Source organism: Eublepharis macularius, chromosome 10 (genome assembly GCF_028583425.1).
Source record: "Eublepharis macularius isolate TG4126 chromosome 10, MPM_Emac_v1.0, whole genome shotgun sequence".
NCBI lineage: Eukaryota > Metazoa > Chordata > Lepidosauria > Squamata > Eublepharidae > Eublepharis > Eublepharis macularius.
This window is the reverse complement of record NC_072799.1, coordinates 31,079,401-31,093,877: the sequence shown is the minus strand read 5'-3', so window position 1 is coordinate 31,093,877 and position 14,477 is coordinate 31,079,401. Positions and strand designations below refer to the sequence as shown.

The 14,477-nt window shown below is 41.1% G+C and overlaps 1 protein-coding gene across 1 annotated transcript in view; it reads left to right on the top strand.

Annotated features, from left to right (window-relative positions):
- Positions 1-14,477, top strand: part of PAPSS1 (3'-phosphoadenosine 5'-phosphosulfate synthase 1) — a 61,815-nt gene that overhangs the window by 28,495 nt on the left and 18,843 nt on the right. The window contains exons 6-10 of the mRNA XM_054990540.1: positions 537-650; positions 2,078-2,189; positions 5,713-5,918; positions 7,192-7,327; positions 10,147-10,415. Coding sequence (XP_054846515.1) covers positions 537-650; positions 2,078-2,189; positions 5,713-5,918; positions 7,192-7,327; positions 10,147-10,415 — 837 coding nt within the window. The remainder of the gene's footprint in view (positions 1-536; positions 651-2,077; positions 2,190-5,712; positions 5,919-7,191; positions 7,328-10,146; positions 10,416-14,477) is intronic.

Below are 14,477 nucleotides of genomic sequence, written 5' to 3'. Positions count from 1 at the left end.
CTGTTTGGCAAGGTCTCCTTTAGACTGTTATCCCAAATGTCTCTCCCAGGGCAGGCAGTGCAATTGTATTGCTTTGTGCCATGCTCTTGGGCACCACATTGTAATAAAGATGAGGGCAAAGTTGTGGGGGTGATAAGGTAAGGGCTGATAGGAGGAAGCATGAATGACTCTCACTGTGTAACTGTGGAACTGCTACAGACTCTCTGATGGAGATGAAGGCGTTGAGATACAAGCTGTCTCCCACTGCTGAGATGTATGTTCTGTCTGTGCATCAGGGGAACGTACAGAATATGTGCATCTTACACACCTGTCTCTGCATGTGGGACTCTTAGGGCAGTGACAAAGGAGTCATCATGAGCTGCTTGTTATGGAGTTTTCCAGCATTAGCAGCCCTGAGCAGATAGGGCTGAATTCTCTTCTAACACTCTCTGAATCTTAGTTGGGAAACACACCGTTCAGCCTGACCACAGCATGGGAATTTCAAAATGTTAAAATATTTGTTTTAACTGCTAAACAATGTTTGCCTTTTTTCATAGGACATTGTGCCAGTGGATGCCTCTTATGAGGTTAAAGAACTGTATGTCCCTGAAAATAAGCTTAAATTGGCCAAAACAGATGCTGACACTTTACCAGCCCTGGAAATAAATAAGGTAATATTTACTTGCAGCTAAATCCACACAAGTTACTAATATACACTTATTTGCAGAAACTGGTGTTGAGTCATTGACAGACAAGAAAAGAAAAATGCCAGCATTTATGTTGCTTTTGTAAACCTGCTTGGGCTGGGTTTTTTACAAGTGTGATATACTAGTGAGTGAGCTAGCGGATTTTGGAAAACAGTAGTAAAATTGCTAAACTGCATATGAAATTCCACTTATGCCAGAGACTTTGCTGCTGTTTCAATGATTCCGCCAAAGATACAGTTATTGTTCTGAGCAGCTAGTTTTTTGCTAGACATTGGAAGCAGGAAAGTTTTCCCAAGGTACAGCACTGGTTTGATAAAATAAAGATGTTTGCCTTAGATAGGCTTGCTGTGTTACAGAAAAAATATGGATAATGAAGAAGTGTATGTGTTATGATATTCAATTATATACTAGATGGAAGTGAAGTATCTTCCTTTAAGATTAGCTTTCTGTCCTTGGCATATGAACTTGTTGTGGTAGGTGATTATTACTAAGGCTGTGCTCTTTGTTATTCGCTTCAGGTAAAAATACCTGAAGCGGTGCCGATCCAGAAAGATTCTGGATATCCAAATCTGGCCCCGATTCAGAAATCCTGAATCAAAGTTTTCCGAAACTTTCGGAAAGCTTCGGGGCTGAGATTAAAGATTGAGATTGCAAGCAGCGGTGGGGCCCTTTAAACGTCATCCCACCCCACCCCCCACCCCCCACCCCCAACTACCTTGTTGGCAGCAGCTGCCGCCGCCCGAGCCTGCAGGATGTTGGGGAATGCTGGAGCTACCTCCTCCAGCCCTTCCTGCCCCTCAAATGGCCACGGTGCGCCAGAGGAGGCGGAGAAAGCCCCTCCTGCCCCTCAAATGGCCGCTGCGGCGCTGGCGCACCGTGGACATTTGAGGGGCAGAAAGGGCAAGAGGAGGCAGCTCTGGCCTTCCCCAATGCCCCGGAGGCTCAGGTGGCAGCGGCACAAGGCTGCGACAGCCTGGAGCCTCCAGGCCGTTGCAGCAGCCTCATGCTGCCGCTGTTGCTGCGGCAGTGGCAGCACGAGGCTTTTGCAACGGCCTGGAGCCTCCAGGCCAGCGCACCCTCGTGCTGCCACAGCGGCAGTGGCCTGCAGCACAGCTGACTCTCCTTCCAGGTATGGTAAGTGGATGGGGGGGGGGTGGAGGGGTTCCCCAGAACAGAAACTTTGCAGAAATTTGAACCTGGGTGTCTTTTCTTTAGTCTTAAGTTCCTCATTCAAGCTACTGCATACAGTCGCTCTCAGTATTGTGTAGAAGCTACACTTGGAAGAATAGTTATTTGTCTCTTTTTGGAAGATTTGCCCCTTTTTACAGCGAGAACATAACTTGGTGAAAACTTGAGAGCTGATTGTACATTAAACATACTTCTATTTTCAGGTGGACATGCAATGGGTGCAAGTTCTGGCAGAGGGTTGGGCAACGCCTCTTAATGGCTTTATGAGAGAGAGAGAATACTTGCAGTGCCTTCATTTTGACTGTCTACTGGATGGTAAGACATTTTAAATATAGTAGGCACAAAGAGGATGGCAGCACGTGCTTGCTCTAGTGGAATGTTAAAGAACGCTTATTCCTTTGGGGCACAATGAGCAATTGAGGGCAAGCTGGATGCCGTGTTTTCAGGGGTTTGGGGCAATTAAATATTCTTATTCTTTGTGCCCTGCTGTTTCTGCTCTTTCCATCTTTGTCTGCCACCGCTATCGCTGCATGTTGTGAACTGTGACTTCAGCTGTAGAAATGGTTTTATTTTACATTACTCTCTTTAATTGCCAGTTTAAGTGTGGTAAAGTTGTTTCAAGCCCTCAGTTTTGAAGCAAGGCCCCCAAAGCTCCTCTGTTTTCCTTGTTAGAAACCTGTTTACTGACATATAGAAAAGTATTTAATTTCCAGTGCTGAACACCTTTAGTGGTAACCTAGAATTTCCTTCTTTAGTCTAACAGGTTGTTATGTATGTATTAGGTTTTGCCAGAAAAGAGCTTCCTTTTCCTCTCCTTGTACTTGTGAATGATACAGTCACTATAAAAGGGAACGCCACTTTGATGTTCAGCTTAGAATTATTCCCTGTAGATGGCTGCCTTAACTGGCTAAAAAATATTCTTACCAGACAATTCAAACTATATGATTTTGATCCACCTGAATCATATACATTTCACTCTCTTGATAGAAGGTTGGTAGAAATCATGTTGGAGTTCTTGCTATAGTGGAAATTCTTGAAGCTGCCTACAAAGGCAGGCAGCATGGCTGAGCCCGAGCTGCTGTACTGAGTTGGAAAAAACACCTTTCAGCCATGAGTAGAAAATAAGGAACTGTTTATAAGTAGCATTGAACCCTGTCCAGCACCAAACAGCAGAAAAATACAACATTCTACTTTGATATCCTTTTTGCTGTCTTAAAATGTGTCTGTGTTTTAAATTCTGTGGAGGTTTCTGATTTGACTTTTAAAACAATAAATAGATGTTAGTTATTCAGTGTTGTACTGCACCTTTACCCTCTGCCTTCCCACACCACATTTTGGTTACATCTGTCTCACTCCTTGCCCCAGTGGGTGTGTATGCTAGTTATCCTTTTTTTCAGAAAGGCACACTGGATATACTCTGATGTCTGTTAACATCTTCCTTATTTCTCAAGGTCCAGACTGAGTCTTACACTCTAGTTGGAAAAATTGGGGTGTGTGTGTGAACCTGGTTTCAAATTAAACCCTGCTTCTCCCCTCCCTTATTTTGTTTTGGAAAATGGGATTGCAGCTTTGGAATTCTTTCAAGCTCAGTGCTCAAATTACCTCCCCTTCTGTTTTTTCAAAAAATCCTATTTCATTTCAAAGCTCCAGACTTGATATTTTGCATAAACTGGAAACAATTTCAGGCAGAAGAAACAATACCAAATGTATTGAAAAAGCTAATTTTCCAATATATTTTATATAATATTTCTCTTCATGTTTCGAAACACTAATACTTTCAGTTTTTTTCTGGGCACAATTCTGAGTCTGGTGCTGACATTTAGAGCTCCATATGGTTTGGGACCAACATATCTGAAGGACCGCCTAGTCACTTATGAACCCACCTGAATGTTGAGGTCATCTTCGGAGGCCCTGCTTCATGTGCCCCACCTTCTGAGATTAGGCAGATGGCAGCCTGGGAGAAGGACTTCTCAGTAATGGCACACAAACTATAGAACTCTCTCCCTTGGGAAAATAAAAAAGAGTCCAGTAGCATCTTTAAGACTAACCAATTTTATTGTAGCATAAGCTTTCGAGAATCACGTTCTCTTCGTCAGATGCATGGAGATTTGCCTGTCCTTTTCTGTTTTTATCTTCCAGCAGTGTTTTGCTTGGCATTCCCTCAGTAAACTTTGCCCCTCCCCAATGTTTTAACAGTTGTTTATATCTTTTGTATTTATGTCACACTCTGGTTTTAAGTTGTTTTAATGATGTATTTGTGTGCTGGTTTTAAGATGGGATTTTAACTTGTATGTTTTGTTAGTTGCCTTACTGGCTCTATGAGGGCAGAAAGACAGGGTAAAATTCTTATTACTAAAAATAAAAAAGAATAGCTGGAATTTTTATATGGACAGACAAGCTGGTAACATACTTTTATGCACTTGAAAGTTTCTGGACTTAATGAGAAAGTTGTGAAGCAAGTGCCCACTTCTTTCAGAAGGGAACTACCACTTAAAAGAGTAGCTGGATATTAGTTCCTTGCATCTTGGCATCCTTTTGAAACTCAAAGAGAATGGGTCTCGATCACCTTCAGGAAGGACAAAATGTTTGTTTCATAAATACCTAAATCTTTTTATGATGGACAGGAGACGATTGCGCCCACTTTTTCTCCCTGTTCAGGACTGACCAGTAGGATTTGAAAGGCTGTATGGAATGCTGAAGTGAGGGGGGAGGGGAAAACCCGAGGTGTTTAACAGTCAACAAAAAGAAGAATTGGGTTTTGAATGGAGAAGGGACAGGAGGCATCCTGACTAGGCAGGGAGTCCATTAAGGACTGTAATGTATGATTTTTGGCAGACAGGGTTTGGAGATGCTGTTCATTGAAAACACAGGGAGTTGTTAAAGCTGTCTAGTTACTGATGATACGTGTGAAATGCTTAAAAAACAAATGTTGTTGTAACCAACAAGCATTGAACACCTCTTTGGTGACTGTATCAGCTATCAGACTAGAATGGGAAAGCATGACAGGTCATGCTTACTAACAAAATAAATGTGCTTTGTTATCTGTGACTCCCATGTTATCCTCATCCCATATAATCTAATACATTATTGGATCCAGAGAAAAAGGGTCTTGATTTGTAGCTGATGAGCTCTCTCTGGTGAAGGATTAAGGAATCCTGTGTGTGTAAAAGAAGATGCACTAATAAAAGAAATCCACTTTATCTCACACACCTAATATAATAGGAGGATGTGAGTGATGAGGTGCTTCGCCACTCTCCAGCCTGAGGGATTTGTTAATGGTAAAGTGGTATAAAATAATGCAACAAGAGAAAGGCCTAGATCCAAGGTTGTGCCACTTTTGAATTAAAATGTGTTTCTTTTTGCCTAAAGCTGTTCTAAGTTTTCTGGTTAAAAGCGTTCTGTGGAAATGAAATCAGATTCAGAGGCCATTGAACCTTGAAGTGTTAATGCCTAACATTTCTTTAGTGTAAGGATGCTTGCTTTCACATGGTCTCTGAGGCTGGTGTGATCAGTTCTCATACAGCACTGTGTTGGTCTCCCAGCTTTCAGACAAGGTACTTTCCCCTGTGCTGCTACAAAACTGTAGGAAGGAGAGGCATGTTTGCTGCATGTTTGTCTAGGTGGCGGTGGGGAAAAGTGAACACCTAAAAAATCTGCTGAAGTTATATTTGTGCCCCAAGAAAATGAAAAGCAAAAAACCTTATGGAAAGGCAAGCGGTTAACATAAGGGTTTTAGAACTGATTTTTCTTCTTCTTCAAGGCATCTAGGAGACTTAGAAGGAGACTCTTTGCTACAGGACAACTGGTACTAATTTTGTCATTCCCTTGTGCCCTACAGGAGGAGTTATTAATCTCTCAGTGCCTATAGTATTGACAGCGTCAAAAGAAGACAAAGAGAGGCTAGATGGTTGCACAGCTTTTGCTCTTCTGTACGAAGGTCGGCGTGTGGCTATTCTCCGAAATCCAGAATTTTATGAGCACCGCAAAGAAGAGCGCTGTGCCAGACAGTGGGGGACAACGTGCAAGGAACATCCCTACATCAAGGTAGTTTTTGCAAGCTGCTTTGATCTTTGTTTAAAACAAAATCCGTTTTTAACCCTGATGAGGGTTCCCTGTTGGTGAAGAATCTATGAAAACCTTGATCCAGATTTCTTGACAATTCCATTTGCTGATCTGTTTTATTGATTTTTCATGAGCACATTCTATTTTTGATTTAAACTGTAGAAATTTGATTTCCATGATCGTGTGTGCATGAATGTAAAAGAGGGACAAGTCCTGTAGTTTGCCAGCAAAGATCAGAGAGAAGTTTGGCCTCTCCTGTGGTTTATAAAAACAGCTTTGTGGACAAGAGACCTAGAGGAAAACACAGCAAAATGAATTATTTGGCAGCGATGACAGGAAAACAGCTGGCCTTTCTGCTGTAGGGGTTGGCTTGGTCTGATCCAGAGTATTTGTGTCCAGTCTTCGGCTCATCCTCCTTTCATTCTGACAAACAATTTTTAATGTTGCTTTAATACAACTTCTTAATTGCCACTAAAAATCTAATTATTAGACTTCAAGTTCTAAAAATGTGGTTGAATTCTGGTTTTGCTCTTGGCATGTTCTGTCTGCTGAGATGCCAAGTGTCATGGGGCAAAGTTTTTTTTTAAGTTAGGGATAGGGATAGGTCAGGAAAAGCAGAGCTTGAGAGTCATGATATTGGCTGTGTAGTCAGAAGGACACATGAAATGGTAATCTACTGTAGGCAGTTTCCAGCAATGTAGATAAACATCTGCTGACAGTCTTTGCTTCTTATGAATGCATCTTATGTATGCTGCTATAAATTCGTCTGAAGTTTGGACTGTGTAAGATTCCCCCACTATGCCTGATCACAGATAGTGGCTCTGTACAGGACCCCTGTTTTCCTGATTCTCTTTATTCAGTTCTGAACTTGAAACAGAACCTGGGGAGGGGCTGTTAAGGAAGCCCATGTTATATCCCAGGAAACTCATGAGTTTCCGCAAATAATATTCCTTTGGACTAATCCTAATTGTCAACTTCATGTACAGTAATTTAGGAGAACCCACAATTCATGCTGTTATCTATGACACAGGATGGGGATGTATACCCAGTCTGTGTAGTCTGTAACACATGAAGAGGCTCTTAATAGTGCAGTTTCCAGTGTAGCAAATTAGCTTGTTGAGACAAGAGAACTCTTAAATGTGATACTTTTCAGTTTTTCAAAGCAAATGATTATTTTCTTCTGTGTAGTTGAGCCGAAGGTATTCCTTCCTGTTCTCATGCTAATGAGAAAGTTCTTTTCTTTAAAATTTCCTAGATGGTCTTGGAACAAGGGGACTGGCTTGTGGGTGGTGATCTACAAGTTCTTGATCGAATTTTCTGGAATGATGGCCTTGATCAATACCGTCTCACACCTGCTGAGCTAAAGCAGAAGTTCAAAGACATGAATGCTGGTGAGTTCTTGCTTGGGAGATGCCTTGACAACAACTGATGGTAGGCAAGAGAAGAATCCAGCTCTTTCCTGCCTGAAACCTCACCACCGTTGCCTGAGATCGCTAAAGACCAACACACTACCAGTGCAAAAAGATTATAATTTTCTATCCAAAATGGATTTGTGATGGCTGCAGTCCTAAATAGCAGTAGTGTTACATAGGAAAAAGGTATGTGTATGCAGCCAGAGTGGTTTTTCACCCAGTCTTGAATCTTTTTAATGGATGATCAGCTGCAGTGAAACTTTTTAAATGTCTTTGGATCTATAATTTAATTTATTATATTTATATTCCGCCCTCCCCGCTTTCGCAGGCTCAGGGCGGATATAAGGCTTCTCTCCTGCCCTGCTGTGACTCTGTAGTATTCTGATGGTTTCTTTATGCCAGCCAGGTCCATAACTATTGATACTTTCTGTTTCATTGGCTGACAAGTGTCTTAGCACATGGACACTTTTATGATTTGTAAATACTCCAGAATTACTTTGTAATTTTTTTTCAATGCTGGTGCATTGGAACAAACCACATGAGCCTTCCAAAGATTTTTACTGTGCTTTAAATTATGTCCATTTCTTATGAAAAATAGTTAGGAAATAGTTTTGCTAGCTTCACAGCAGAGTAGAGAAAAGCCATTGATGTGTTAGTTTATTTGTTTTCCATTTTAGTGTTTTCGTGTTAGAGCAATAAGTAACAGACCAGACAGCAACAGCCTGGAAGTATGTGTTCTGCGCCTTTCTAGCTGGCAGTGCAAGAGCTGCCTGCCAATTAACACTAATAGGTGTGGAGGAGGAAATTCAAAGCAGAGGTGGGAGAAAGCGGAAACATTTCTCCAAAATTAGTAGGCCAGCATGCCTTAATCCATTTGCTTTTAGCTCTTGAAATGGTGAGTGCATATCTTGACCAACAGGCCTGAGAACAAACGATGCATTTCGTTTTTAAACCAATTTTGCCTCCGTGGTCATGTCATGTGGGGAGGAAATGGGTTTGATTCCTGCCACAAAAGACCTATCAGTGGAAGTAGACTTCCATGCCTCTTGACTTCCTGCTACAGCCCCAAATGCTGCTCCTAGGGGACTGGGACCTTCAGGGGAGAGTATGAAAGAATTGGAGGTCTACACTGGGAGGGAGGAATTGGCAAAATCTCCCCCCCTTCCATTAGCAAAAGTGTACCATTAGATCTCATGGACTTCCCTGTTAACAAGGTGCTACTGGACTCTTTTTGATTCTGTTAACAAGGAATAGCAGCTTTTGTTTGAGTTCTCCCAAACAAACAAACACACTCAAGATTATGTTGTTACTGTAGGTGGGGTAATATTAAATTTATTTACATTGACTTGATTTGCATAATTTTAATACCATGGAAGGTAGATACTGGTAGTGCAGTCCAAAGTCAGTAAACTTAGTCTGAATGACCTTTCCTTGGGATTGCAGTGTTAATCGGTTGCAATTTTTTTCATTGTTGGATAGTCCTGATAAGAAGTATCTTTGCTCCCGTAAGCCATGAGAATGAGAAAACAAAATGAGACTCATGATAGCCTATAATAATGGGCAATAAATAATGTGGAACTATATCTTGTAAATGAACACAAGTTGCCAGCAGGCTTATAATTTTATAGAAGGCAACAGTCCTGCTCCAATGATAGTAATCCATGCATGGAAAAGTATTTCTGCAATATGAACATAAATGCCAGCTGCATGGCCTGAGATACTTCTGCATGCAGCAGCTGGATTTTGAACATATTTTTTCGTTATGTTGTTCTTGCTCAGTGCTCTTTCACTCCCATTTAGGTGAGAGAGGGTGGTTATCCAGACGCTTGATGGGAGGAATATGTGTGACAGCAAGGACAGTGTTCAAAAGCCAGCTGCTGAATGCAGCATTCCCCACACTGTGCAGCTGGTCTCTGTGCTCACACTAAGCATTGTTAGTGCACGGGGTCAAGCTGTGTTTTCCTTTTCTTTGCTCTCTCTGCTGCCTGTGTAACCGGAAATTGAGACTATATCCATGCTAGCTTTGATAACTTCTCAAGGTCAGGAGGGTGTGTATCTGTGCACACGGACTTCATTTCTGTAATAAATAAATAGCGGTATATGGATGTTTGCTCGATTAGAACACTGAACAGCTTAGGGGTCTTTTGTACACTTAACACTTAGTTCTGATTTATTTGTAGCTTTCATAACAGGATAAATGAAACTTCTTGCAGATGCAGAGGAGAGATTTATTGATCCAGAAATACAAAATGATTACTGCAGGAGTTATATAAATTGCACCTTTTGGGGATCATTGTCTAAATTACCGTAAATGCATTGTTACCCTTTTTTGTTGTTCCCCAATGGATAGCCAGTTGGTTGAAATGAATTGGGGTATCTTTCAAAATCAGTGCATTTTGTTTCTTGCACCTGTATGGCCTTTCATCTTTTGTGATGCTGTCTCTGTAGGGTGTGTTACTCTGTTTACAGCCATTTCCTAATTCAAAGCTATCTAAACAGGCAACATTAAGACACTGCATGGCGTAAGGGAAGGCAGCATCACACCACTGTTGACCAGTAACATTAAATATTCCCCGTGAAGCTCAGTGTAATAGTGCTCATTGTGTTAGATTATTCTCTGATCTCAGAACTTGGCAGACCATCCACTAACATCTACATTTTTCTGCAGCTTTTTGAATTCTTCTCCTGTCCTCCCCCATGGAGCTCTATTGTAGACAAAACCTTGGAATGCACAGGCTGTTTCTCATTGACTGGTTCTGCCTGCATTAATACTCTTAAAATATTTCATTGTTCCGTAGATGCTGTCTTCGCTTTCCAGTTGCGCAACCCTGTGCACAATGGGCATGCCCTGTTAATGCAGGACACTCATAAGCAGCTGCTGGCACGGGGCTACAGGAGGCCAGTTCTGCTCTTGCATCCGCTGGGTGGTTGGACAAAGGACGATGATGTTCCTCTGATGTGGCGGATGAAGCAACATGCGGCAGTCCTGGAGGAAGGAATATTAAATCCAGAAACAACTGTGGTGGCCATATTTCCTTCTCCCATGATGTATGCTGGACCAACCGAGGTAGGAAGTTCATTACGATTGCTAATTCTTATGTCTCCAATCTTACTTAGTCTTAATTAATTTCTTAAATTACCAATACAGTCATCTTAGGAGTGAACACTTTGTCTACAAGGCTCTCATTCACGGGCATCTGGGGCTCCTGCTACGAGCTATTTACACTTGTTTGGGAGGCTTTAAAAGAGAGGTACACGAGATGCTTCCTGTTCAAGCGACTTCTTGTACCATCTTTTCCTCTCTTTCCTTTGATTTACAGGGTGGTTTATATCTTGGATATATTTCAATATGTGAAAGATTTGGGATCTTTTTATTTTTCATACTTCAGTGTCTGTCTTCTGGTTCTCTTGGATTTGGGACGACTGTGAGCAAACAGCTGAAAAGAAAACATACTTTTGGCAGTCCCTGTGTCTGGGCAAATTGTTTCAAAGTATGACACAGTGCCATAAAATGTCTCCTTCCCCCAATTTTTTACTTAGAACTTTGGTGGGAATTGGAAAAGAAATTAAGTGATCAGTTCTGGATGGGCTGTGTAGTTCAGACCATAGTTTTTATACCTCATAAACTTTCTTATGTGTTTCCTCAGAACATTGCAAACATTTCATTTCTGTTCCTTTTAGAGATGTGTGTGATTTTTCTTCCGTCCATCTAGTGTTGTGGGAACAGTAATGCTGAATGTAATGGAATCTTGATCCAAACATCTAAGAGCGGAACCACAAGTGACGCCTGACACAGGCTGGACACTTGTCAGCTTCCCTCAAGTTTTGATGGGAAGTGTAGGCATCCTGGTCTTGCAGCTTGGCTCTCCTACTGCTGTCCAATGGACTTTTCAACTGTCATTTGTCCAACATTCCGCCAAGCTGCCTACATTTCCCATCAAAACTGGAGGGAAGCTGACAAGTGTCCAACCTGTGTCAGGCGTCACTTGTGGTTCCGCTCTAAGAGAAAAAACCATCTCTTCTCATCTTTGGCCTTATCCATGCCATTAAAAATGCCCAGTTTTATGGACTGTGTTTCTTGCTAGAAATCTTTCAGAAAGATACTGAAAAGAATTGGTTTAAGGATTTTTTAAAAATATATTGTTGCTTATGATTTCCCACAGAGAAAAGGGGAAAAAATCAAACAAAAGGAAAAATATGCACAGAGATGGCTACTGCTAACTGAAGCATGCTAGCAGATGTCAAGAAAACTGGTACTGTGACCTGTTATAAGCCCTGAGGATGTACATGGAGTAAAACATGATATTTAATGGGGAATCTTCTGTTTCTCAAGAATCCAGACAATTTTGGTTTTTACATTAAAAAAATCAAACTTGCCAAGAGCTTTGTGGACACTATCATCTTTAGGATTGATATAGTCCTTTATTGGGTTGATAGCTACAATCCTGTATGTGGAGAATTTTGTCTTTTTTTTGGTCTCTGGTATCTTTCAATAACACTTTCCTTAATCCAACTGCATTTAGATTTGCAAAATTGTGAAGTTTACTGTTAACAAAATCTACATTCACAGTATTCTTTATTATTTTTGGCCTAATTTAAAATGTTACGTTTCTTAGATGGAAAGAAAATTGCACATTATAAAAGCTTCCACATGGACTCTGGCGTATGAATTCTGGAATTCTTTCAAAGCTTTCTGGCATGCTACCCATCCATTACACCTGTTCTTGCATATAAAAGAAGATGTGAGGGACAATAAGGAGGTGCTGATGGGTTATAGAGTTCTCTGAGCAAACAGATCTTGTTGGCAGGCACCCTTTCTCTCTTCGTTGGTATTCTCCTCATTCACTCATTGTATCCATCCACACATTCTAAACACTTAAGAGTTATGAAAACTTCAGTACCCTCTTATGAAGAGGCAAAGATTGTTGATTCCCTCTCCTGCTTGCAGGCCCTTGCTTTTCCCCCTCTTACGTTCCTCATGGCCCACTGACCCCAAAGAGCAAAATTTCAGGGGGACTCAGTGGTTTGGATCTAACAGTCTTCTCCACTGATGGCAAAAGGAGGAGAGGTCCCCTTGGATCACCTAAAAAGGCTATACTGGGGATAATGGAACCTCTGTGGACAAAAGCCGTGTAGTATGGGCAATGAAGCAAAGGGGAATTGGATGAGACTGAGGACCAAAAAAGACATTATGGGTTTAACCTATGGATGCCGATGGCATTTTAGAGAAGAATTTATCCATTTAAAAATGCTACGACGGCCTGATCATTATTGGGCCTGCAGTGTAGTGAGACCAGGTGACCTTGCCCCCCTCCCCCCACATGCCTGGCTGGATCCAACCCAGTAAGCTGTAGCGCAAGGGAAGAATGGATAGAAATCGTTGCCCCCTTTTAAGAGAAACTAAATGCCCATATAAGTTTTTGGAAGTGTGTGGTGGGATACAGGCCAGTGTTTTGCTGCCGGAATTATCAGGAGTGTTGGCAGATCCTTTGACACTGAGGGTTTTATCCAAAGTAATTTCATTTGCTTCTCTGTCTTCAAAGATCATGGTTTTATGCTTTTGGAACAGATTATGATCCTAGTAGTGGCATGGTTCACATAACGCATTTGTATTTACATGCAACAGTTAGTTAAGTGGCCCTTAATCCAATCTGATACATATTAACAATTCAAAACAAACCCAGGGAGCATGTAAAAAGGCATTGTGCCTTTGTTTCTCTTTCTTATCGCACATTCCTTTACCACAGCAGGGGGCTTTGGTTTATTAGGAGTGGTTAATTTTCTTTTTGTAAATGCCTGAAGTGTAAACAGTGGGGTAGATTCATCCTTCTCTAATGCCAGGTATTGTCCGTGGGGACACCTTTCTCTGTCTGGGAACGCTTCACAAAGTGAGAGGATAGTTCAGAGAGAGAAAGAGTGAGGGCATGCAGGAAAACTCATGTTTATTTAAAACAGATTCCATGTAGCAAAACTTCACGCGGTATGAAGCCAACAAGTGTCACAAGCAAAATACATATTTAAATAGTCCTCCTAAGAGAGTTTGGGTAAAGTGTAGAACACCAGTCTGCTTCATTTCTGGTGTCTTTATATTGAGCAGTTGAACCATGTGCCAAATAGCATCCATCAGCTACTTGTCATAATTAATGAGGTCTCTGAAAATAATAAGGTTGTATATGTGGATACCCTCTCTCTAATGTCCTTTGGGATTTGAATTTGGAGAACATGGAAGATGTTTGAGATTTGATCAAGAAATTGTGTCCACTGTCTTCAATTGTGAATGAAAATAAAATAAGAAACATCCCTTAATTTATTCTCTGTTTTCCAATGACCTCAGACAACCGCTTGCCAATAGTATGTTTTAGCCATCTAATAAAAGACAACTCTTCCCTTTAATCATTTTCTGTCGGTCATTTAGAAGACATTGGTACCAGATTTGTTTCTGTAACACAAATGACTTGCAGAACAATAGACAGCTGCTAAGCCAGTATGGTTATCAGCGGTTTGGACGTGGTTTTCCAGTCAGTAAATATTTAATGAGCGTGTTTTGTAGGTCTCAGTAACTTTATTTTTTTTTCTTTTTCAAAAATGCAGTTTTTATGGAGTGTTGCCTAACGAGATGAGAAATGTTTTCAGCTAGGTTGTTACCTATATGAAGGCAAAAGATATTTCTAAAAAGAGCAGATAGTTTTTGGGGGGACGTGAACATCCTGGTTTCTGAAATCAAATAAGTTACAGCACTCAAGCTTTCTGAAACTATTCTTTCTCATACATTCTTAATTTTTAATTGCAGTAGGTTGCTCGCTTTGTGGCAACCTAGAACATATCATTATTCACATATGCTAGGTAAAATACCCAAAGCTGAAGTGGCAGAGGTGTTGATCTTTGTTTAAATGGGTTATATGACTGTGTTGCAAACATCTGTAAACTTGCAATAGTAAGTGGGAAACCACATGTGTCTGCAACACACCTCTCTCCGTAATCTGGTGCCTGTCACTTCTCTCTGTGGTCAAGGTGAAAATGTTTACCACTTGTTCACTCTGGCAACTGTTCACTTTGCTCCTGGCTGCAAAATCTGAAAGCTGGTATGCAGTTGTGTTGAAACTTTTTTCCCTGTAGTTCTTGTGAATTT